At 52.5% G+C, this 24895-nt stretch overlaps 10 protein-coding genes across 10 annotated transcripts; 5 read left to right on the forward strand and 5 right to left on the reverse strand.

Moving 5' to 3' along the window:
* Positions 1-804: 804 nt before the first annotated feature.
* On the reverse strand, positions 805-2199 carry AYO21_08763 (hypothetical protein; the record flags this gene model as incomplete). Its single annotated transcript, XM_022658706.1, has 1 exon — positions 805-2199. The coding sequence occupies one exon, from the start codon at positions 2197-2199 to the stop codon at positions 805-807; it is 1395 nt and encodes a 464-aa protein (XP_022508964.1).
* A 1292-nt stretch (positions 2200-3491) lies between these two features.
* Positions 3492-3955, forward strand: AYO21_08764 (hypothetical protein; the record flags this gene model as incomplete). The annotated part of the gene is made up of 2 exons (XM_022658707.1): positions 3492-3686; positions 3785-3955. The coding sequence occupies 2 exons, from the start codon at positions 3492-3494 to the stop codon at positions 3953-3955; spliced, it is 366 nt and encodes a 121-aa protein (XP_022508965.1).
* Positions 3956-4601: 646 nt separating this feature from the next.
* On the reverse strand, positions 4602-5282 carry AYO21_08765 (hypothetical protein; the record flags this gene model as incomplete). Its single annotated transcript, XM_022658708.1, has 1 exon — positions 4602-5282. The coding sequence occupies one exon, from the start codon at positions 5280-5282 to the stop codon at positions 4602-4604; it is 681 nt and encodes a 226-aa protein (XP_022508966.1).
* A 1634-nt stretch (positions 5283-6916) lies between these two features.
* On the forward strand, positions 6917-8383 carry AYO21_08766 (hypothetical protein; the record flags this gene model as incomplete). Its single annotated transcript, XM_022658709.1, has 1 exon — positions 6917-8383. One exon carries the CDS (start codon positions 6917-6919, stop codon positions 8381-8383), a length of 1467 nt encoding a protein of 488 aa, XP_022508967.1.
* Positions 8384-8995: 612 nt separating this feature from the next.
* On the reverse strand, positions 8996-9796 carry AYO21_08767 (hypothetical protein; the record flags this gene model as incomplete). The annotated part of the gene is made up of 2 exons (XM_022658710.1): positions 8996-9305; positions 9372-9796. 2 exons carry the CDS (start codon positions 9794-9796, stop codon positions 8996-8998), a joined length of 735 nt encoding a protein of 244 aa, XP_022508968.1.
* A 1094-nt stretch (positions 9797-10890) lies between these two features.
* Positions 10891-12084, forward strand: AYO21_08768 (hypothetical protein; the record flags this gene model as incomplete). The annotated part of the gene is made up of 3 exons (XM_022658711.1): positions 10891-10950; positions 11130-11382; positions 11588-12084. The coding sequence occupies 3 exons, from the start codon at positions 10891-10893 to the stop codon at positions 12082-12084; spliced, it is 810 nt and encodes a 269-aa protein (XP_022508969.1).
* Positions 12085-12726: 642 nt separating this feature from the next.
* AYO21_08769 (hypothetical protein) lies at positions 12727-14745 on the reverse strand (the record flags this gene model as incomplete). The annotated part of the gene is made up of 3 exons (XM_022658712.1): positions 12727-14157; positions 14213-14436; positions 14505-14745. The coding sequence occupies 3 exons, from the start codon at positions 14743-14745 to the stop codon at positions 12727-12729; spliced, it is 1896 nt and encodes a 631-aa protein (XP_022508970.1).
* A 444-nt stretch (positions 14746-15189) lies between these two features.
* AYO21_08770 (hypothetical protein) lies at positions 15190-16383 on the reverse strand (the record flags this gene model as incomplete). The annotated part of the gene is made up of 3 exons (XM_022658713.1): positions 15190-15422; positions 15491-15808; positions 15861-16383. 3 exons carry the CDS (start codon positions 16381-16383, stop codon positions 15190-15192), a joined length of 1074 nt encoding a protein of 357 aa, XP_022508971.1.
* A 478-nt stretch (positions 16384-16861) lies between these two features.
* Positions 16862-18483, forward strand: AYO21_08771 (hypothetical protein; the record flags this gene model as incomplete). The annotated part of the gene is made up of 2 exons (XM_022658714.1): positions 16862-16905; positions 16971-18483. 2 exons carry the CDS (start codon positions 16862-16864, stop codon positions 18481-18483), a joined length of 1557 nt encoding a protein of 518 aa, XP_022508972.1.
* Positions 18484-22384: 3901 nt separating this feature from the next.
* AYO21_08772 (hypothetical protein) lies at positions 22385-24018 on the forward strand (the record flags this gene model as incomplete). The annotated part of the gene is made up of 6 exons (XM_022658715.1): positions 22385-22456; positions 22506-22592; positions 22641-22704; positions 22771-23036; positions 23086-23357; positions 23412-24018. 6 exons carry the CDS (start codon positions 22385-22387, stop codon positions 24016-24018), a joined length of 1368 nt encoding a protein of 455 aa, XP_022508973.1.
* Between the last annotated feature and the right edge of the window lie 877 nt (positions 24019-24895).

Raw genomic sequence — 24895 nt, forward strand, 5'->3', positions numbered from 1 at the left:
ATTGTGGTGGTGATGGTGACAACGCGATTCATGCACCGAGTACTTATCTACTCATTTTCCAAGGCGGAGAACAAGCAGGGGACTCAATTCGCAACACGGGGCAAAAGGGGACTCAAGAGAGATGAGATATTATGCACTGTACACTGTCCATTGTACATTTGTTCACTCGCCGAATTGGAAGATACCTACATAACTATCTGGGAGGGAGAGAGAGAGATAATCTAGCGAGTCCTCGGTACAGATAATGCCATGATCGTGGGAGAGAACACTCCGGTGAACAGTGTATAAATAAATAGATACATCCAGGTGTACCCCGTCACGACGTATATGGTAAAGGGAGTCGTGTCAAATCAAATCGGTGTACTTGTATACATGCAATGTTCATGTCCTCGGTATTACATGGTATAACTCCTCATAAACTCATCTCCAAGCACTTGGTAACATATATCATGTGTGTGGTATGTATGTATTTATATACACTGATCAAACGTAGCTCTCCATCCCGCTTATTCATACGAGTCGGTGGGCAGCAAGGTACTCGTACTTTGGTATTCTCATTCTCAACAGGTCATTTTGGTTTCCCAAGATAAGCGACATCTAACAAGGACAATTGCACAATTGGTCGCGGACCAACTCATTTCTTTGCAGTTGGAAATCATCAAGAAACTTCATCCAGAAAAGGAACTCAAGGCCGCCCTCATGGCTCTCGTGGCTCTCTGGCCTAGCCATCCCACGTCACAAACGCCGGTACTCCTAACAGAATCCTGGGAATACTTTCACAAATTCCCCCTTGTTTTCTGCAATTTAGACCGCTTGAACCTGAAGATTCACCATCTGCTTCAGCAGACTGCAGTCCTCGCAACGTACCAGCTTCTCCAATACCCGAACTCTTTCGGTCAATCTGTGGATTTCGTTTTCCATGTGTCGCATTTCGACTTCAGTCTGATTGACATAGTTCATGGCCTCGGTTAGCACATCGCTCTTGCGCACCTTCGGTGGAGGGAGACCGCTGGCCGAGTTCGCGGCTTCGATCTCGCCATCCTCGCCCACTTTGGGCCCGTAATGAGATGCTTGGAGGGTGTTGTGCAGCTGGGAGATTTTGGCATTGAGGTTTTCGCGGTACTTGCGTTCCACGAGTGAGTGGGCTTGTTTGGCTCGTTGTTTGGCATCCGCCTTGGATGGAGCAGTGGACTTCGCAGTCGGCTGTTCTTCGTCCTCATCATCCGAGGCCAATGACGCAGCTGTGGTCATGGTCGGACTGGTTCGGTTTTGACGGCGGGCGTTGGTAGCCGAAGTTCTTCGAGGAGGTAGAGGGACAGTGTCAGGCAGCTCGGTGGTTGCAGTGGTGGAACTTGATGAGCGTCGGGTGGCTGAAGAACGAGAAGTGCTGGTGTTTGTCCTCGAGCTCAACCTGGGCGGCTGATGTAGCTCGACAGACATGCTGTCGTTGCTGATCATGGTCTCACTGGGCGAGGTCGTCGACCCCGTGATGCAGGGGACGGAGGTGCACTCCTCAATCGGTGGCAGAGTGGTGAAGTTCATGCAAGGGGCGTCAGGGCCGCAGCGTTGTGGCTGGCAGCTGTCTACTTGGCCTGCGATGAGAGGACAGAGCTTTTCGGTTGAATCCGTCTTGGATGCTATCGAAGCAGCGATAGGATCCAGGTTACTCATGGAGCGGGTGGTGTTGACAGAGTCTGAAGGTGATAATGTTGTCGTGAGACTGTTGTCGTTGTTTAGCATAGTTGCATCGTCATCAGCGCGTGAGCTGAGCCTCGACTGATCCATGGGTGGAAGATTTGCCTCCATGTTGAGAAGCTGAGAGTAGGAATATTGGTTGTTAGAGTACATGTCTCCTGAGGATCGTCGTGCCTCGGGAGACTGTTGATGGGAAGAAGAGGTCATCAGGCTACCCGTCGACCCCTGGCGGTGATTGGAAGAGTGAAGATACGCCAACGGATCCTGATCTCTGTCCATGGCGGTTGAGTATTTTTGGTCGAGGGGTTGGTGTGAGTGCAGTGTCCCCCGTGACGAAGCAGTGGTAGTGAGCGGAGCAGTGGTGAAGTCCATCTCATGCCACCCCGTGAAATCAATCGAGTCGGGGACGACCATGGCCAGCTGGGGATGCAGAGTTTGAAATGCAGGTTGTCCGTCAAAGTCAGGAGAGCCGTCCTGCTGGTGGAACAGCTGCCGAAAGGGCATTGTGTCCACCGACATGACTACTTTGCCTTGCTGTCCCGTTGGTTTCCTTTGGTTTCAGAGGCTTTGTTCATACAACAGGACCTTCGAGGTCCGAAAGATTACCGTCTCGCGATGGCCGAATCAATCCACCAAGCGCTGACTCGGAGGTTTGTCTACCAGTCTTTTGTCGGCGCTGTCCTCGCTTCAGCCCGATTGCGACCGTCGTTCAGCACTAAACGGAGTGATTGCGGGCGACCTGGGGCGGGTAGTGTTCGAGGGCAGGAGAATGTCAGGCCACAATGACGGTGTTAAGAGGGAATTTAGACAGCGGTGGAGATTTTGGTGTTTGTTGTAGAAGAAGTAAGTCGAGTGACGACGTTGGGAACTCGGCACAGCAAATCCGGAGATTTCCAGTCAGGAGCGCAGAGAAGGGTGTTCGGGTAGAGTTGGCGCTGCCAGAGGGTGAGTAAGAGCCCCTCGGTCACACCACGCCTCCCAGCAGTTGTATTGCCAAGCTGTTAGCTGTATCATCAGGACCACTAATAGTGTGAGAATTGATGCTGCGCCTCGGTAGCGGTACCTGCAGTACGTGGAAAAATTACCGGACGGGTCTGGACCCACGCGGAGATTGTTCCAGACTCCCGGGCATGAGACAGGTCGATTGAATTTGTAATGACGACTATGACACCGCAAAATCGAGTGAAATGATTTGTTTATGACTAGAATAAATCTTCGTGGCCTGACCATCTGCGCCATCTCTGTGGGGCTCGATTCTTCCTCTACCGTTGGATCGACCACTCACTTCTCTCTCCCATCCTACTCCCTTTCAGCCCCCTTCAGCCTTGGATCCTGCGCATCTCCCCGTCCAGAGCGTGAGAGACCAGTCTCCCCTTGTGGCATGGCCCGGAGGCCGCCGTCGTCGATCACCTTTTGTGCCTGTCACCAGAGAACTCGTCCTCTTTACCTGCGAACTGGTGATGCGATCACACTACATACCTGTGTTCTTTTGAGTTCTGGGTTCCTGAAGATCGATTGCCGTGTACTGATGGCTGCAGAGTAACCACACTCTACGCTGTCCACCACCAATGGATGAAGTCGGGCAAGTAAATCTGTGCCTGGCCAGAGCAACCAGATCGCAACAGATAAAACCTCGTCATGAGCCTGCGATAGAATCACGGTAGGTCACACCAACAAACAACTCAACTCAACCTTGCAATTCTTCTGTGAGAGCTCCAAAACAAAAACCCAGAACAAAGCCTTCCTTTCCCCAAGTTTTACTACTTCTATACAACCAACAACATCAAACCGCCAAGATGAACGCTATTCGTCAAATTATCTCACGACGCTCTGTCATGGCGATGGGCCCTCGCCTCACATCCCCTGCTCGATATGCTTCGACAGCCGTATCACATCAAGCCCACCCCAGTATGTCCCCCAAGGACAGACAATTCATGAGAGGGATCTTCACCGTGGCGACTGTTGGAACTGCAGGTGCTGTGGCTTATGGGGTAAGTCTTACCGAACATCGAGGGGTTTCTTACCCATGAATGCTTCTTTGTTTTAAACTTTCTCCCTCCTCCCCAAGCTTGACGCGTAACATACACAGTCTGTCTTTCTTCTGCCAAGAGTCAAGGCTAACAAGGATGTTCCTCTCCAGGCTGCCAGATCAGGTGGACGGATGGCCAATCGCTTCTCCAAGCGGAACTCGACCCTCGACAGCACCAAATGGTTCGCCGAGAGCTCAGAATATAACCGGACGTTGGGCAACAAGCACTAGAGTGTGGCTCATTCCAGAAGATGATAACAGGACATAACGGTGTAATAAAGAAAGGCGTTTCGAATGTTTCTTCTCGAGGGAGCGGGTTATCTGGGCACAACGACCCGTGTGGAGTTATGGCGACAGATGAATCGAAGATTCCCCGCAGTGGTCAGCTATATATGATCTCTGGGGCATTTTGAAAAAGAAGATCGACAGAAAGGAATGATACTCGTGGGGAACAAGACGGCAAGACAAAAATCTCGAAATGCACGACTGAGAGAGTCGGCACGATATTGTGTGTTGTGTGTGTGCGTCGTCCAGCTATTTGACGAGCACCAGACCAGAGAATTCATTTCACCTTGTATATAGTTCCAGGTTACACCTTTTTGGGTATCACAAGGGGCAAAGGCCCCCAAATTCTGAAAAACAAAGAAAGGTTCCATCTGTCCATCCAGTAACATGCGCTTTTGTTTCCCATGTGTCCGCCTGGCTCGAGACAAACCCAAGCGCGAATCTCCAAACCCCAAACCCATCAAAACTCCGCGCCAAGAACGACAGACACGAGAAGCTGAAAAAAGGATACGAGTAGCGAGTACTCGGTACATGTAGTGGCCAGTGGCCAGCATGGGTTTCCCTAAAGAGAATCTCAGCCCTACACAAGCACCTACCCCGTAGCCGAAGCTGCTGCGGAGCGGGTGCTGACAAGGGGTATCAGAGGGCGAATGGCCCATATATCTTCCTCTTGGTCCTGCGTGTCATACTTGGCGTGCACCGAGTCGAAGGTGGGACTGGAGCACTCGGACCGTTGGCCCTCGCTCTCGTAGTCGGTGCAGCTGCTGTCGTCGCTTTCGGCTGAGGTGTCCTCGTTGTCAGACCATTCGCCGTCGCAGCTGTCATAGTCGCTGTCATCTTCTTCGTCACTGCCATACTCCTCAGCATTGCTGTATTGTGCCGCCGCGGCTCTGATCTGTGCAATCGTCGCCAATTGGGCTTCGAGCGCGGCCTGGAATTCCTTGAACGAAGGTACTTGGTGTTGGATGTATTCCGAGAGCTCGTTTGATTCGGGTCTTGTTGTTTCTGCCGCAGCTGGCTGATGTGTCTGCTGTGTTTGGTTTGTGAAGGTCCGTGTTCGGTCGTAGACTGATACATGGCCCAGCACCCTCCGTAATCTGGGCTCCTCGCGGGATGACTCTGTGTTCAGTTTCCAGTGTGATTTAAATAGTAGTCTCGCAGCGGATTGAGAGGCCGTCTCTGGTTGGGGTTGAGGTTGGGGTTGAGATTGAGGCTGAGGTTTAGAAGCAAAGCACCGCGGGTTGTGCGAGGAGAGAGCACATAGTTGCTCCATGACGTTTTGTGTACTGTTTGTTTATGAGATCCCTGGGGTATGTGAGAACAGAGACTCCTTCAGAGGTGTTTGAGCACCAACTGTCAAGAGCAAGGAGAAACAGTGAAGGCCTGATAACAGAGGAGAGGAAGCTTGGGAACAGGTGCCTACTTGAACTTTTTGATTTCATTAGGCTGGGCCAAAAGAACACGAGCCCGTGCTTCTAGGCCATGAATCAACATCGGTGTGGACGAGAAGAGGAACCTTGTTAGCCCAACCCATTCTCGGGACTCAATCCTAGTTAGCCACGTTGACGGTGGAATCGGGGTCCACCAAGAAAACCATGCTTGAAAGGGGAAGACGACAAGCAAGGGGGTACGTGAAATCATTCGACGATCCAACCTTCTGGATGCCATGCGGCTGAGAGAGGCCGCGAGGGAAGATTCTGGGGGTGGGAAATGGTGTTCCTAAGAGCGACTAGAAGGTGAAAGGAGAAGCGAAGGTCCCAGCAGTGGAGCAGAGGCATGGCCAGGAATGGCCAGGAATGGCTAGGAATTGCCAGTTCGGGGACCACTCAGCAAGCGACACGAAAAGGCAGACTTTTTGGCCCGTGTTGAAGCTGCAGGGAGCTGTCCGAGCTGTTCGTGAGTGACAAGCCATTTCCCCACCCGGGCAGGAAACTATCGACTTTGTGGAAGCAATTCCAGCCTTGGGATTTGAGAAAAAAGAGTTTAGAAGGGGCCACGGGAAATGAGATCCATGATTGGCGCAGCCAGCCCATGCAGACCCAAAGGCAAAGTGAACAAAGACAAAGGAAGGAGAATATGATGATGACGGCAAGCTTCATGAGCGGGGGAGAATAGGCAAACACAAGACAAACAAAAAAGACTGACGAACAAAGCCAGCCTTGATCGAGCCAGGCCCACGGAGAAGCCACACGACGGACAACTGGCGTTGGCGTTTGTCGCTACACCAGTTTGAGCCCAACTCTCGCTTGCAAGAGGCTGAATTAGGACTCGTGGGACTCGGCAAGCAGGGGGGCGACCAGGGGAGATTTGACACATGACGCTGTCAATTCCATGAGACAAAAAGTCAAGAAGGCGTCGTGCGTGTCGCAGATTACCGAACCCAGCCTTATCCTCATGGTTGGGCTGGCGTGCTGGGCTACGGTGCCAGCTCCAGAAGTGGACGCGACTTTGACTCCCAGACTCGCCAAACTCCCAGCCGTGTGCGCCACCGATCTGGTCTATCGAGAGTCTAGGGATTGAAAAAGGGGCTGATCCCGTGCGTGTTGTTGACTTGTGTTGTGAGCTTGATCAACCACGCTCTCGTTTCAGCAAAGCTCGCCAGCTTATCATGCAGCGATCAGAGCAGATGAGATTGCACCAGAAAGTATGTAAATGCCATGCCATGGCACGTGCATGGCCATCGGTGGCTTATGTAAGAAAGGCCAAGCGTCGGAATCGGAGAAATATTTTGACGCCCTCAAGGCACCAGCCAATCATCTCCCGATCCAATCCGATCCCCTCTGTGTGGCGAATCTCTTACCCCAACTTCAACGTTCAACATCCATGACTTGACCTACTTGCCTATTTCTCTATCCCTCCCCTTCCATCACTGTCAACAAGTGTCCATCCGCCTGGTGGGTAAACATCATGGCGTCGTCGGGAGGACACCTCTTGGTCTCCAAGGCCATGAGGCTGGTCAAATTCGCCGCCGAGAAGACGGGGAGGTTTATTCGTGACAAGATCCCGCAGGCAACCAAACCACTCGAGGCCGACGTCCAGCCTGCCTACGCCCGTGTCTCTCAACGTCAACAACCCGTCAACCGCCTTGCACAGATCCGGCAGACCCAGAGCCGCTGGTACAGCACAAAATTGCACAGTTTCAACAACACCAGGCACTACTCTTCGCAGTCTGGTTCGAAAGCCCGTCCGACTCGTGCATCCTATCCTTCCTCACGCACTGCTGCGGCGGTAGGGCGACTGACTGGCCGTGCTCCCTTCGCATCGACCCTTCGACCAAACCTTACTGGGGGTACTCTATGCCGTCACGCAGGTGGCTATGGACTAGGAGGTGGTCGAGTCGGTGGAGCCAGATACTTCTCTCACTCTCCTGCGGCGCAAGCACAGGTGGTGACCAATGTCTCGCAGGCTGTACGAGCTTTCTGGCTCTCAGGACAAAAAGCTCGTTTTGATGGAGCCAATCCCCGTACTGGCGAGAAGCGATTCCGGGCCGTTTCTAGCCTTCAAGAAGATGCCAGGCATACCATGGACATGTCATCAAAGACTGCACCCGGGTCTTTCATAGACTTCAAGGTTTCTCCCACTATTACCGCCATTGGTCCCTTGGCCAGTGTCCCTCGCTCGCCTTCTACCACGTCCTGTGATTACGAGGCCCAACAAGACACCTTGAACAACGTCACGCTCATGTCCAACCTCTCCATTGATTTTGCCCGCGCGTTGAAAGACCTTGCGGCTGTCATGAACGATCTCAAGCACTTGGCAACACTGGGCGACCTCCCCATTGTTCTGCATAATAGCACGACCCTCCGCGTCCGCTTTCCTGGCTGCGACGCAGATACTGTGGAGGCTCTGTGTCGGGAACTCAACATCAAGCGCGGCATGGTGGGCCAAGACGAGGACTTTGACGCAAGGAACGGGACGGAAATCGCACTGTTGTTTCCCTTTGCACCCAGCAAGACGGCCAGTGAGGCAGGCTGCATGGACTCCATCTGTGGCTTCGGCGATCGACCAGTCAAGCGCATCAAGAAAGACCGCGTGGAGTGGCAGGAGATGCTCACCCCTCCCCAACGTGCCTCTGAGGGCTTCTCGCACATTTCAGTCACGAGCAAGTCTCCCGACGCGTTTGAAATAATCGACGACGCCTTGGCCGAAAACCCCTGGATGTCCAGCCCGCGGGACTATTCCAGCCTGCACGAGAGTGAACTGCTAGATGACGACGAAGATGTCGCCGCCATGTACTTTTTCCAGCCACGGAACAACATCTCCACAGGAGAAAGTTATCCCGACCACTCACTCAACAACGGACACGACAACGGCTACGAGGGTCTTGAGGGCATCTACCGGTTCATCGAGGAGTGCGACCGTGCCCGGTCTTGACCGACCCGCCTGGAAAAAGTGTCGTCCCGGCTATTGTCTCAGAATGCTCTACCTCCACGCCAATCGGATAGGCCTGGTTTTTTCTCCCCTGTCGTTTTTCCTTGTTTTTTTTTTGGGCTCGGATCTTCCCATCTTGGAGGACATGCCCCATTACGGTCACGATCACGGCTGGGTGGACTTTGGTTTCAAACGTCCCCGCCGGGCTCAGGGCTCGTTGACGACAGACAGTTGCAAATGTATCGAAAAACAAGCTACATACACACATACATCTTCAGAGCTCCCCAGAATTAAATGAAAATCTTTCCTCTTCATTGTATCAATACGTGTTATCATGTCCTTCTAATTCATTACGTGGCTGGTCATTATACACAAAGGTGTGTTCGTAGAGGTGGACACCAAAACCCGTGGATCGTCGAACAGACCGTGTATTTCGCCGACAAACTCCTCGCTTGTGCTGCATTAGGGGTATTCTGGTGCTTCCACCGCATCTGTGACCTGTGACCTGTACGGCTATATGGTGTACACCGGTGAGTTCTTCGTCGGGAAAGAGCCATTCTTGCCTTCTTCTAGAATCCAGACCTCGGGCGTTGAAGTCGCATTGCCACTCCACAATCAACCGTCACCGACATGTCCATCCCCGTCGGCATTTCTATACCCACTCCTCAGCCTGTGCTTGAGCTGCTCGTTTTCTTTCAGGACGTCGTCCCTGGCCTGCTCCAGCTCGTCAATCTTCTCCTGCAGTTCTGCGATTTCGTCTTCGGCGCCCGAGGAGAACTCCTCAATAATCTTGAACACGCGCCAGAGTCGCAGGACGACGACAAGGGAGCCGGCTTCTTCCAGCGGACCGCGCAGCAGGACGTCGATGATGAAAGCGGCAATGATGACGAGGGCATCGAAGATGTGGAACGAGTTGTTGAAGTACCTGCACCAGAAGTGTTGAGGTTAACGGATGGATGACTGTCAAGAAGATATAGAGGGCATTCATTACCTGAACCCAAACGCAAAAACACTGCCCAGCAATTCCGCCATGAACAGACACGAGAAGGTCAGACTCGCATAGCCAAGCACGTCGTTTGCCCGCTGCCACGCCCTCAAGTTGAACCCTTCCTCCCCGGCATGTTCGCACATGTGTAGACTGATGAGGAAATCGGCAAAGATGCAGCATATGTCGGCCGAGACCAGGAGGATCACAAAGTAGTGGCCCCATTTGGACGAGAACCAGTGCTGCAGCGAGTGACGGAGCTTCCACACCGAGCTGTCCTCGCCGTGTATCTTGACGATGTGGCAAGCGATAAAGTCCTGTGATTGATGGAGAGCAGAGATGAACTGGCGGTCGGACGGGAGGAGAGGCGCGTATTCGGTGGTGTTGGTCGTGGCTTGGACGGGCGAATGCCCGGGTTCGGGATCGGCCATGGTGGTGGTGATTAGGACTCGACGGTTTCGAATCCAGTCTATCGGTCTAGTTATCAGGTGTACTCAGTACGAGTGGTCAGGCCATCGCGCTGGAGGGGCTGGTTGTTCAAAGGTCGCGAATCCTTATACTTGCAGAAGGAGGCAGTGAGTGTATACACTGCCCGACAGATGGTTCAGGTGTATTAGCTAGATTCTGCGCCGTGATCGTAGGAATGAGAATATAAAAGGATCAGCGACCTTTTGAATCTCTCATCAGTGGCTATGACAGAAGGAGCAGTGAGCGCCCTGCGGCTGAGACTTTGTTCAATGATTGCGCAAGGGCCACCAGGGAGAGATGAATTGATGACGTAGGGCTTCTTCTGCCGCGTACCTGCCGTAAGTGGACGGGAACCAGGGAGTCAGGGAGTCAACGAGCCCTCCAGAGCAGCAAAGGCCGGAAAAATGATCCAGCGAAACCGCAGAGTCCCCCTCGAAGCCATATCACATAATTTACCAGTCAGCCAGTACATCCCTACCTCTAGGAGCTTGCAGCAGCAGAGGGGAAATGGATGCACCGGCCCGGCCAGTGAGTGACCACAGGTCCATGATCTCCGACCCACTCCCTCCTCTGGCTTTGCTTAGGAAAGTGACTTGGGAAGGCAGGGAGAGACCAGGCTGCGCACCCTCTCGGAACAACTCTCCCCGAGAGGAGGTTGCTTGATCGGATGTATGTTTGAACCAGAATAATGGTGGCTTCAAGCTCGCACTTCTCCACGATACTTGTCCATGGAGGAGGCGAGTCTCTCCAACTCTGACCCCCTTTTTTTTCCACCCATTGAGTTTTTTTTACCCTCGGGGCACGCGGGGAAGGGCCGGCCGCGAAGAAAAAGGCCTCAATGGAGGAGTTACTGATTGATGGGGAGATGGAGGAGAACATGATTGATTTATATGCAAGACCATGTGGTCTCGGCAGAGTGGGTATTCTTCCTCCCTCGAGTCAAGTACATCGCCAACGTTCTTGGAATCTGAGCACGCATAGATTGACGGGCTACAAGGCTGGAGGGTGAGCAAAGCATTCGAGGAGAAGAAGAAAAACACGAGCAACATCACAGACCATGCCGACAATCTTCCCAAATAATCTATATCGCCTCCGGCAGGCAGGCTCGGTGTGCAAGGTATAGTCACCCCCCAAATTTCCTGTCTCTCGATCTCGCATTCTCCAGTCCCTCTGAGCACCTCTTCACCTCCTCTTCCTCCCCCATCTTTACTTTGCCGGCCACGTCTAGAACAACATTGTCGAAACCCCTGTTTGAGACGAACAAGTCATCATAACCAGCCAGATATATGAGCACAGGCATTCGGGATCAAACTCACCCCGTCGGCGTCGGTCGTGCAGATTGCAGCCTCGGCCGGCTTCGACACGCTCTTCATCGACCTCGAGCATTCGACCTTGTCTGTCAGCGATGCCAGCCAGCTTTGCACGACGGGTCTGTTGGCGGGGATAACTCCGTTCGTGAGAGTCCCGTACCAGTGCGGCGACGGGTTCGTCCAGAAGGTGTTGGACGGAGGAGCCATGGGCGTCATTTTCCCGCATGTGAGCACAAGAGGTATGTGTCAAGGGATTGAGCGGCGGCTATATTTGGATTTTGCACACGCGCACATAAGCGGCCCCTTATCCGCGAATGCCCTGAAGCGTGCTTCTCTTTGCGGCTTTGGCGCTTTTCATTTCTCCTTGCCTCCGCGTTTTTCATAAAATACCACGAGGGAGAGAGTGAGAAGGATACTTGGATTCCATTGTGACCGATCACATAGCTGAGGCCGAGTCCGCCGTCTCCATCTCGAAATACCCGCCAGTCGGAAAACGTTCGATGACCGGGCAACTCCCCCAGTTCGCATACGCGGCCCAGCCACACTCCGTCGTGATCTCCGAATCGAACGAACTGGGCTCGACCGTTATCGTCATGATCGAAACACAGGAGGCTCTGGAAAACCTCGATGCCATCGCCTCCGTCCCAGGCGTCGACGTGCTCCTCGTCGGGTCCAACGACTTATCCATCGAGCTCGGCATTCCCTCGCAGTTTGACAGCCCGGTGTACAAGGCTGCGATGGAAAAAGTGAGTCAAGCGTGCAAGAAGCACGGCAAGATCATGGGCCTTGGTGGGGTTTACGACAATCCCACGATCCACGGCTGGGCGTTGCATGAGTTGGGCGTGGGTTATATCCTGGGCGGCCAGGATTCGAGTTTTATTGCAAAAAGTGCAAAGGTTTGTGCTGATGCGTTGGTGAAAGTGGAGAAGAAACAATTTTGAGAACTCCCTGGCACAGTATACATACACAGGCAAGCCATTGATGCTTGGCTACCTTGAGCTAGCAATGCCGATATAAAAGAATGTGACAACGCTGGAGATGAAGCGCATTTGGTCGTAGCCACACCTTGCCAACTAGTGGCTCTGTTCGTACCGTGTGAGACTGGTAGTACGCAGGGCTGCGCAAGCTCGGGGTTTGCTGGATCGAGTTTCACGCGAGGGACGTAAAGTACTCGAATTCCCATACATTGGTGCATGGAAGATGTGCCATTTGCGGAGGCTGCTGCCTGCAAATGCTCAAAGGTATTCAAGTGGGAGCACTACAACGTCTGGCGTAGTGGTCTTCATCAACGTCACAACATGAATACTCCTGAATAGGAAACTTTGAGGAAGGCAGTGGTAATCCTCCGAGAGGAATGTCGTGCAGCTCGGCTCATGCTGTGAATTCCTTGGAATCTGCTTCGTACCTCTAGGGAGTCTCAGTGCGAAGTTGCCAGCGGTAATCGCAGAAACTTGAGCAGACATCGTGTTGCCCTGGGTGGGCTTGTGAGAAGGCATGCAGCGGAGCGCTGACTGACAGCTTTCAAGGGAACAAAATGCTCAAACCGGGTGATGTTCAGCAACCACACATGCACGACGGACAGATTATGTGGTAGACGATATTTCGTGAATGTCAACGTGCTTTGGGTAGAGTCGCGGTCCCGGGGCCACGTCCGAAATCACACCAAACCTGTGCAATTGCTGCACGACATTGAAGAGCTCCAGATCCGAGCCCGGGGGCCCTACAAGACTGATCGAAACGGGCAGAAATTCAGTCTTGGAGGTAATCTTCGACAAGTACGGGATCTCTGCAACAGGAATCGTGTAGTCTGGACAACCTACCAGATACCCAAACGAGTAAATGCTGAAATTGTCGTTGAAGAGTCCAGTTCGATCAGGAATGTCGTCGCGGTAGTCTGGCAGACCACGGGACTGCGGAAATACCAGTAAAGTGATGGCGTCCTGGTCGTATGAACCGAAAAGAGTCGTTTCGACCCAGAGTTTAAACGCTTGCATCGCCTCCAGGGCGTCGGTGATCGTCTCTGCCGACACGTTGCGTCCGTACTCAAAACGGCGATTAACCAGATCCGAGACTTTTGGAGACTGCCCGTTGTTGTTTGCTCGGTGTTTGTCGAAGAATTGATTGATACCACCTACAACAGCTGATGCCGTTGTAATGGCTGAGTAGACGTGTCCAACGGCCTGATCAAGCGACCTTGGCTGACCGACTGGTGGTGTGGCTCTCCACAATTCGTCGATGTCAAAAGACACCCTCTCACAATCAAGGTGGAATTCGAGTCGGGTGAGCACCGATTCGATTTGCTTTTCAGCTAGCGACCAGTCCATTGAATCGATCGAAGGATGAGGAAGCCACTTGTGCTGGCCGTGGAGACAAGCTCCAGCATTGACGAGCTCGGCAGGTCTTGTTGGGCAGAGCAAGTTGTACTTGCGACCATCTGAAAACCTCGACGGGCGCTGGGCCTGAGATATAAGATAAGAGCCGACTCGATTGAAAACATCGACACTTCTGGCAAAAATTCCAACCGTGTTAAACAAGTCCGTGGCCCCAAGGACTCCCTCAAGGCTGAGCAGCCCATGTGAAGGCCGTTGCCCAAATACCCCGTTCACTCCAGCCGGGTGTCGAATCGACCCGCCAGTATCCGTTCCAACTGTGAAATCCAACCACTTGTAGGCTGCTGCCGCTACCGCACTTCCAGTACTGGAAGACGAAGGCTTCTGCTGTCCGTCCCCTCTAGGGTTGAAGGGACAAACATCCTCGGTCCATTCACAAGGGTCAACGCCCTCGGCGAACTCGGTAGTCTTGAGCTTTCCAACCAGGACGGCGCCGGCTTCGAGTAGAACTTCGACAACTGGCGCAGTTGCGTTCTCTGGAGGGTAGGTGTCACGCCAGGCGTTGTTGCCAAAGGCGGTCTTCAGTCCTCTGATGGCGATCGTATCCTTGACGGCAAATCTCAAGCCCGCCAAGGATCTACCGTCGTGACACCGAGACAACTTCGAAGGTAGAGGGACGCAGTACTGCAGCTTGGGAGTGGTCAATTTATGTGAGTGCGGACCGAGATAATGAACTAACTGGAAAATTCCGCCATGTCGATGATGAACCTGGTGGTGGCAAGACGCCCGTCACAAACGCATGGTGGGAGTCTGCCGCCAGCTTATAGACACAAAAGACTCTCCCAGACGCCCTTGACACGACGTACGGACCATTCTTCAATTCAATCTCGGTGTTCCCAACAGAGAAGATCCGCCGTCCCCTGACACTGCATTTGGTCCCGGGCGGTCGCAGCAGGAGAATCACTGAGTGCGCGCGGGCATTAGCCGAACAGACGAATGTGAGTCGAATGATTTGCAGCTTGGAGACTTACGGGAGAGGAAATCGCTGCTCCAGACATCATCTACGGCGCTGCAGCTTGTGGTTATTGAGGCCAAGTCGGCCGGGGTGAAGCTCGACTCTTTCCACTCAATGGCAGTGGCGGGAATCAGCTCTTCCTCGAATCGAGCGAGTCTGGTGATGAAGGGGAGAGGTAGACGGCTGGCTTTCGAGTTGAATGCGACATAATATCTGTCCTGACCGATTGTAATAAAGGGAGAGATGGCCTCTGCCATAGCAGACAGAGCAACAAGGAGGCGCAAGATCACAAGAAGCCTGCAGCGGTTAGGGATGGAGGTACAGATCACTCACTTGAGATGCGACTGGGCAAGCCTCTCTACAACAAGGACAATACCGCAAAAAGCCTACCTGTTTGGTTGAAGCCATTGTAACACACAGTATCCACCTGCGCAAGGGGTGAATTCTGCGGTGGTTGTGGTTAAGCTAAGAGTTTTCATGGTGTTTCACCACAGATAAGCTCTGCCTCGCCTATCGCCACCGATAAACAACCACCACGGCGAGATAAGTGTTCGCAAAGTTTACTACTGACATATTGTCACAGACGAGACTATCGAAACCCATCCTATGGGTCTTCAGAAGGTTCAATAACCGAATGATTTATAGTATGATACCTCAATAAATCGCGGGAGATATCGTGTGGTAGACAGGCAACAACAATGTCAATCATCGTCCTCTCGCTGCGACGTCCCATTGCGTCCCATGCGCTCTCCCAAGGTCATATTCCCGGCCTTTTTGTGGTAGCTGTTGACAAAGTCTGCTCGTCCACCGTGCTTTGCAGTCCGAGCTCGAGCCGCATCGTCTCGGTCTCTCTCGGCCCTTTCCCTCGCTGCAAGTTCGGCCAGTCTTTGTTCACGCTGCTGATCGAGGGCAGTTGCATCGTTTTGCATCGCAGCTAGTCTTGCAGCTCTATCTTCTTCGCGGCTATCTGCTCTTTTCTCTTCCCGACGTGGGCTTCGGTACCTTGCTGGCTCAGGCCTTGAAGAGTGCCAACTTTGCATTTTCCGAACTCCGTTGCTGTGCCCATTTCTCCGAGGTGGTGAAGTTGATCGGGAGCGTGATCGTGGTCGTCTTCGTTCTTCGGGGGAATATGAGCGTCTTCTGCGATATGGGGACCGAGACCGCGACCTCGCAGGCTTCCGTGGAGGAGATCTGGAGCGAGACCGAGACTCGGAAGGGGTGTATGATCTGCGGTGCCGGTGTCTACTTCTTCCATGGCTATCCTCATCGTTGTCTCGGTGTGAACGGGACTTCTCATGTCCTTCAGACCCATCACGGCGACTGTGGTGACGATGATGATGATGGTGGTGATGTTTCCTCCTTTTGCGATCACGTTCCCGATCATCATCTTCCCTGCCCGCCGCCTTTAGCAAAAGCCTCCGCTTGACCGGGTCATTCATCATGGCCTCATATGCAGCCTGTTCCTGCTTCTTGATCGCTAGCATAGGGTCTTCTCTGATCTTTGCCGCCGTATCTCTGGCAGTATTGGCGCTCTGCACCGCCATGAACGAATCCTCCTTTGCGGACTTTTCCAATTTCTGGTTGTCTGTGCCCTTGAGCAAGCCGTCTATCCGCCTCTTTCCTAATAAGTAGCCCTCCATTTCCTCGGTGGTGCCTGCCTGGCCGCTCGAGGGTCCGTTGTACATCCAATCAACACGAGATTGTCTCTTCTTCCCACCAGCGGCCTCTTGCAGGTCTTCCAATTCTTGGATCGCTCTCTCTTCGGCGCGCTCTTTCATGATCTGGTCGATCTTCTTGCGCTCCTCCAGTGCCTTTTTCTCCTCCTCCCAGACCTTCTTCTGGTTGCTCATGAGCACAGGATGCCATGATTTTTTGAGATTTAGGTCGCCACCCATTTTGACGTCGTGCGGCGGCTCCTCGAGGATAGGGTGAGGTTATCGTGGATAATGGGAGGATATCCACCTCCAAAAATTCGTGTTAGGTCGAGGGAAGAGGTTGGGCGGCTTTGTGTAGAATATGTACCCGGAGATTGCGTTGTGAAGGGCTAGAAACGGAAACTTGTAGTTAAGCCGCAGGTGGCGGCAGGCAGAAAACTCCACAAATAATGCGAATGCGGGACAAGGCTGCGTTGCAGCCTTCACTTCTCCGCAGTTCGTTCACACCTGCTCACTGTCCAATATCTCAATCGCTGCTGGAACCATTCCCATCTCCTGTCGCAAGACCAGGAAAACCCTCTCCTTCCTCGGACCATCTGTCAACTGCCATAACGCCCAGATTTTCACCGGCACAAAAGCTGCGTCCCCCTAGAATCTCTCCAGCGACTCATTTCGTATCAACCACTCATTCCCCAATCATCCGTACACAACAGGCAACATGTCGGACGACGACGATTTCATGCAAGAATCTGATCCAGAGCAGTATGTTACAAGACTCCTCGTCTCGAAGAGTATTATCCCGCCATTATTGACAATAGCCTGTCCAGATATGACTTTGAATACGAGGACGACGACGACCTGGGCGGTAACGACGCTTCAGTGGATATCGAAAACAAATATTACAATGCCAAACAACTAAAAGCCGACAACCCGGCCGAAGCAATCGAAGAGTTCCTCGGGGTCCCCGCCCTGGAAGAGGACAAGGGAGAATGGGGGTTCAAGGGACTGAAGCAGGCGATCAAGTTGGAATTCGCCCTGGGCAGATACGACGACGCGGTCAGACATTACAAAGAGTTGTTGACATATGTGAGGTCCGCGGTGACGAGGAACTACTCGGAAAAGTCCATCAACAATATGCTCGATTATATTGAGAAAGTGGCCGGTCAGCCTGGCGCTGGCGCAGGCGCAGGCGCTCGCACGAGTCATGGCGACACCGAGACAACAGCGTACAAGTCCATGGAAGAGTTCTACCGCCTGACGCTTGACACCTTTCAGAGCACAAACAATGAGAGACTGGCTCTCAAAACGAATCTGAAATTGGCCAAGTTGTATCTCGACAAGAAGGACTACAGTCAACTTAGCAACAAGGTGAGGGAGATCCACCAGGCGTGCCAGAAGGAAGACGGAACAGATGACCCCGGCAAGGGGACGTATTCCCTCGAGGCGTACGCACTCGAGATACAGATGTATGCTGAGATGAAGAACAATAAGCGTCTCAAATCGCTGTATCAAAAGGCTCTCACCGTTCGGTCTGCGGTACCGCACCCCAAGGTCCAAGGCATCATCCGAGAATGTGGTGGGAAAATGCACATGAGCGAGGAAAACTGGAAAGAGGCGCAAAGCGACTTTTTTGAGTCGTTCAAGAACTATGATGAAGCAGGGTCCATGCAGAGAATCCAGGTCTTGAAATACCTTGTTCTTACAACAATGTTGATGAAATCGACCATCAACCCATTCGACTCTCAGGAGACAAAACCATACAAGAACGACCCGCGCATTTCGGCAATGACAGACCTGGTGGACGCCTATCAGCGCGACGACATTCACCGCTACGAATCCATTCTCAAGGAGAACCAGGATCTGCTCGCCGATCCATTCATTGCCGAAAACATCGACGAAGTCAGCCGGAACATGCGTACAAAGGCCGTACTCAAGCTGATTGCCCCGTACAGCCGCTTCACCCTCAAATTTATCTCGAAGCATATCAAGATCCCCGTCAGCGAGGTCCAGGACATTCTAGCCGTCTTGATTGTAGACAAGAAGCTGCAAGCGAGAATCAATCAGGAAAACGGAACCGTAATAGTGGAAGACAGCCATGCAGGTGACACGCAGCACTTGACCCAACTTCGCGATTGGACCTCGGCGGTTGAAAACTTGTGGTCTGCATTGTTGAACGAGGGAGAGGGGTTCAAGCTTGAAGACGGCCAAGGCGGTGCCTCATTCTCAGGCATGAGTTTCCCATTGGGCTTCGAGGCGGGTGGACCTATCCCAAGCAGAGGACCTGGACGTCGGGTCGGTGGTCGCGGTCGGGGAGGCGGGAAGCTGGCTGCTCCAATATGAGAAGCGTATTTGGCACCTTTCCCAGTTACCGGGAAAATGGCGCAGATGCGCAAACTCGCAGCTGAGGCTGCATACGCCTTTGGCTGGACAAACCTAGCCTGCATTGAGGCGCAATTTGACATCTGCGTTGTTTTCAAGACAGCCTGTAACACCACTTTGCTGGCTGCGAGGAATGGGATGCGACAACATCTGGTCGAGTGTTATCTACATTGCTCCAGGCGAAGGTCCGGAGTGGTCTGACACCATTGGTTCCGCCGGGGAATTGTAGGTCCAGCGCCCACAGCAAGCAGGGAGGTATGGAGAAAGGATAGGGGTGCTCAAAGGAGAAGTCGGGCCTGCGGAAATAAAGCTGGGGCAACGTCGATATGGAGTGGCGCGTGGGCTAGACCTGTCGAAAACACGGGGGGCCCTCTTCTAAGTGCAGCCTTACAACAGGTACAATTTCACCGAGGAAAGCAGTGATGTGTGTGGAGGTTGCTCATGACACAGCGTCGACAACGGACATACCCGTTCGATAGACCTGATGTTGTCACCCTTCGCAAGGATGGGGATGTTGTAACATACCAACCCGAGTCGATCTTCGGTTGCTTTCTTTTCTTTTCACTCTTTCCCTGACATGCCCTCCTTTTTGGGCCTTTTCCTGACCTCTGGATCGAAAAGGGACGGGCGAAATTGCGCGAGATGCAGCAAGACAGTCTCGCCCCTGGCATGATGTGTGTCAGATAGAAGTTGCTGTTGGTCGTTGGTTCTGGCGAGCTCAATCCGCCAGCGCTGGAAATGGAAACGGCAAACGGTTGATTGGTAGAGATCTCGATCTGATATCATTTTTTGGAAGAATAGCGGGGCCAACGTCGGCTTTCCGCTGCTCTACACCAGTAGCCGGGCGTCTGAGCGCGCCACTAGGAAGTGGTTGCATGTTGGCAGCGGGGACCATTTCCTAAGTGACTCGCTTTTCAGCTTGTCACTGATATGGGGCAGCCGCACAGTCTCCTAGGGTAGCCACACAGCTCAGGGAATTACTGACCTTGACCTTCTCTTTCAGGTTGCATCCACCAGCAACGGTCAAGAATAGGCTGTCTTGGACGGTTGGGTGGCGGCAACTACTTCTGTTTCGAGCCATGACAAAAGACTGCATCTCACCTTCGGCCCTGACTGATTGGACGGAGCTGACTTCCCAAGTGGCAGAGGAAATGACAATCTCTGCTTTCCAGCAAAGCGAGAGCGACAAGGGGTCATTGTACAGCAAGAAGATCGTCGGGTTCGAATGGCGCCGGCCGACACGAAAGACTTCATGGCTTGCGGTTACCCCAAGGCGTCAACTGGGGCTTCAGGGTGAGTGCAAGAGTCTAAGAATGAAAACCACACGACTCAGGCTAAGCCGAAAACCCGTGGTATCCGAGAACTACTGAAAAGCGGTGGGGATGCAGCGGCCATACTCGAAGACGCATCCCAAAACTAGGGATGTCGATTTGTGTTGCCCTCTGCGCTGGCCAGGTTGGTTGGAGCCTCGAGGCACCCTTGAAGTACGAGGTTCGCAGTAGGTATTGAGCGTGAGCCACGATTTCTACTGGACCTCTTCTCTCCGCTTCCCGGCGGATGCACTCCGTAGTCACTGGCGCAAGTATATTGCCGCACAGGAGGATGGGGCTGGTCTCTGCCAACGAGGGTCGGGTATCTGGGGCTTTACCAATCGGAGGCTCGGGTAGCGAGCGTTGCGTGCCCCGGAGGGGCCATCGAGTCAGAAGGTGCTTCGCAAAGAGAACAGGCTGCGAGAATGATGGGCAGGATCTAGAGGTGCAGTAGCCTGTGGTCTGATGTGCTTTGAGGATGTGGAGGGTCGGCTGTCTTTTGTGCTGGACTTGTCGGTTTTCAGACTGGAACCTTTCACCGGATCGGCTGGGCCACGGTTCTTGCCTGCAACCGAAGGCATAAGTGCTGATTGAGTACCGTGGATCCTTTCCAAGAGGCCAATGATGGTCCGATGATACAGGTTCTCGACTCTCGGACCCCTACTTTGTATGTACGTGTGTCTCTTTGCTCTTTTTTGAAAAGGCCAGTCATTGAGGGCAACGAAGATCGTCTTTGCGGGAGTCAAACTGGGGAGACCATTGGTTCGCTCCTATTACAAGCCAATTAGCCAGTGACCGAAAATGAGCGCTGCCAAAGCGACAGCTTGCTGTCCCATTCAGATTGGAGGAGGGGCCCTGATGAGTGGAAACAAGCCGCATCGCTGATTCGCCGGCATAGAGACTTTGAAGCGGTGACTGGGGGGTGCTTGCTTGAGGAGCACAACCTTGTCCAACAAGCCATCAAGTAAGGTTTTTCTAGCAGGCATCAGAGAACAAGCCAAGTTATTGTACATAAGGTTTTGCATTCCCTGGAAAATGCAACCAGACGAGAAGGTAGTAAAGATGAAAAGATGATGGGTCAGAGCGTTGGGGAATTTGCCAATGGACCCCAAGTACCAGTTGAGTGATGCGCAACTACTCCGTCGTCCGTACGTACATACCCTATCACGCATACCTTGTTTACCATTACTGCTCCCGCCACCACCACAACCACCACCTAAAAGTTACTGTACCTCGTACCTATGTACGTGCCTACCTAACTAACATGCTCTGGGAACCCCACTGTTTGGAGGGGCTTTCTCGGGCATGTCTACCTACAAGTGCTTCGAACCTCCACATGGGCATGCCCGTAGAAGGTGCACGCGTGCACGCGTGCCCGCCGATCAAAACGTTCAGCCAGTACTGTACCTCGTAGACTCAGCCAGCAACTCTACTCCCCCAGAGCCTTTAGTTAGACGCATCCACCAACTTGACCCTCACTTCACCTCGACTTGACCTCGTGTTTCACTTCAACCAGGCAATTCCCCCATCACTGTCAATGATACTTCTTCTTTCTTCCCCTCCTCCTAAATTCCCATGATCTATCCGCTCTCATTCCTCCAAGTCTCGAAACCATCCTCCTTGCCACCGATTAGAGCCATCACCGATTGAAATCCTCCTATCCTCGGCTCCTCCTCCGGGTTGGACGGGACCAGCCATTGCACCTCCCACCTGCAGACAGTGACAATCGAGCAAACGGCATTTCTTATCCGGCCTGGTACTCAGCACAGAACTCAGTTGCTAAAGACATCCCCGATTGGCCCCGACCGACCACGGCCGATTGATCAACAAGTTAGCTTTCAAAACACCCACTCCGCCAGCACCAGGGGTCCCTCCGCGGCGCTGGGTTAAAGGAAGGCCTGCATTGGCGCTCCCAGCCTAAGCAAAGAACCAAACCATCGTTTAACATCACCTCCCTCCTCTTTCTCCTGCCTACTACCTCGCTCGAAACATACACGATCTCAAGATTGCCATTGTCTCTGGGTGCCGATTGTGCGAGTTTGGACTTCTCGGTAACTTCGCCGCATCGACGTCAGCAGACGCCTTACTAGTGATAGGGTCCTGTCCCCGTTCACTCCTGGCTCATAGTGGGAGGGAAATCTATTCGGCTTCACGAGCCATTCCCTCTTTATTCCAACCATGGTCTAAGACATCTGAACATCTACGACCTGTGGTTCACGCACACCACTTGCAGGAATCAAAATACAGCTCACCAGACCAACCTGACTCCAAGGAAGAGGTCTCTCAGCCTAGGTCGGCCCCACCAGGTTGCCACCCGTGTCTACCGCCCTGGCGTTTTGATTGTTCAACAAGAGGAGATGACATTTTGTCCAGAACCACTACCTTTTCACAACTCATTCGGCCCTTTCCATACTCAGCCAATTCCACATCCGCATTGGCAATTATCGTCCGGAAGTCAACACTCTGCCACATTCGAATATTTTCCTGGACTTCCTCGCCACCAACCCTACAGCTATCCCCCGTCAACCACGTCGAACCGCGCCACCTCCGCAATGGCGACCCCTGAAATCGATGAAATGGAGCAATTCCAGACACTGTCTGACCAATACCAACCAAATCTTCCTGTACGTAAATGGACCAGAGAAAAGGCACGTCATACTGAGACTTTGTTAGGGACCCTTGATAGGAAGTAAAAAGCCACTCTCTCATCTTGTGACCGAATACGCACAAGCCGACCCAACATTTGTGGTCAAAACAAAGGTATGTAGACTCTATTATCGTCGTCAGCTCCCTGTTTACGATTGCTAGGCACTCGAAGCAACGCATTCCGCATATCGACAAATCAAAGGTGATGGACAATGCGGCTGGCGTGGTAAGTGCTCGTCTCTTTGCATGACATTGGTAATCTAGCTAATTACAATCTTCTTGGTGCTTGTAGGAGCTGTCTTCGGCTATTTCGAGATCCTGCTCCGATCTGGAGATCCCAGTCTAATCACTCAAGAGTTGGTTCGCCTGCGCAGCTTTGAGCAAACCATGCGCAGCGTTGGCATCGACTACGATATCATCATCGACATGTTTGACTATACTTGGGAGCTCTTTGACGCTCTCAAGTCTGCTGTCGAGCGTAGAGACATCAACGAAGCTGTGTTGCTTAATTCGCTCAACGACGAGAACATTTCCAATTCAATTGTCTATCATTTCAAGGTTCGTTCCACCCGTCCCTACTGGGGCATGCTTTTTGACGTTGTATCAGATGATGACAAGCTCCTTCATGCAACTTCAACCCGACCGATACGAGGCATTCCTGGAAATGCCAGTTCAACAATATTGTTTGACAAGGATTGATCCTGCAAATCAAGAGATTGATCATGTTGGCCTTCAAGCATTGACGGATGCCGTCATTGCGCCCGCGTACATTGCACTTGAAGTGGCATATTTGGACAGAAGCACTGGCGATGAAGTGACTTCATACCATTTCGTCGATAATGCCAAAGGATGGCCGACAATTCGGCTCATATACCGTCCGTGAGTTCCTCCTTGCATCTGCCTTCACGTGAGCCGAACTAATTTGAGCATTAGCGGCCACTACGACATCATTTACAAAGACGATCAAATGCCGGTCCCAGAGCCAGCGCCGTTGCAGGTGTATCTGCAGACGGAAACTCCCCATTTTATCCAGTCTTCGACCAGTCAGAACTTCAAGACTGAAGATCCTCAAAATCTTGACCACTTATCCCTGATGTTCCCGGAAGCTACAACCACCCTGACGGATTCCTCCCTGTCGTTTTCAGGCAATACCGTCTTCACTTCTCCCTTTCGAAATCCGCCGACCATGATGTATGCACAATCGAATTCCGCACAAGCGTCATATTTTCCACATATGCCTCCTACTAGTTTTCACGCGGTGCCGCCGCAGCAACAGGCGCCACCTCCAGTCCGAACGCATTCCCTCCCACAGCGGAGCTACTCTTCGTCAATGCTGCAGCTGACGCCGCAAATTTCGCCGTCACCACAGTCTCCTCAGCCCCCGTCTCCAGCAACGCCAAATTCTGCCATTACCAGAACGCTCGTCATGAACAACGTCAAAGCAAACGAGCCACAGATCAGATACAACGAGAATTGTTTCAATTACAGCCTTCAAGGCAACAAAAGCCTCCCTCTGGATCCAGCATCTTTTGGCAGGTAAGCATCACTCCTTTGTAGATCGTCTTCGGCGTGTTTCTCCGTAATTTGGCCACTATCACCTTCTTACATATCCTGCTGTATTGACCCCGTTGCTGATACCTTGGATACCATTCTCAGTTCCACGTTGAGCCCTGCACACTTTGCCAATTCCGACTTTCAACCTGCGATATGGAATGCAGAAGAAGAATACGGGAAGCGCGATTGACTTCGCCTTTTGATTTCCCACCACAGCTAGCCCTCGCCTGAACCTCACCCGGTGCCCTGTACACCTTTCTCGAGCACACACCGAGGTGTGCAAATATTTTCCTATGTATACCGAGGGCAACAATTCGAGGTTCAGTTACCTCTATGAACATCCCAGCATTTCCCCGGCGAACTGGAGCGACCGCTTTTCTGACATGGGCATACCAGATGCACAGCATTGGGGATATTGCGCCGGTCTTTACTGAAGCACAGCAGTTGATCCCATTTCTTTTCTATTCCTGTACGACACAAAAGTCACGACTGTCATTACTGCTGTATAAATAATCACGAATCTCAGTCTTGATAGAGCCGGGGGATGGGGAGAGGAATGCTGTCCTTTGGAGCCCGGTGGACTGGTTGCAAGTCTTTACGATGAAGAACAAACAAATGGGAAAATAGGAGACAACAGACTCAAGGAAAAGCCCAACGGTGCTGTCGTTGTTAAGCTTCGGCCATGGGCATGGGCTCAAGGTACAGAAAAGGTCAGGCGAGCAGAGACACTTTGGGGTTTGGTTCGGCGCTCGAAAGGGGCCCTGTGTTTGCGGCAAAGGATTCCTTTAGTCCTCAAGCTTTCTGCTTTGTTTTTGTTCGTCACGAAAGATAAAATAATCTTACACTCCATTTACCCAAAAGGT

This window comes from Fonsecaea monophora (genome assembly GCF_001642475.1).
Source record: "Fonsecaea monophora strain CBS 269.37 chromosome Unknown Scaff79, whole genome shotgun sequence".
In the NCBI taxonomy this organism is placed as follows: domain Eukaryota; kingdom Fungi; phylum Ascomycota; class Eurotiomycetes; order Chaetothyriales; family Herpotrichiellaceae; genus Fonsecaea; species Fonsecaea monophora.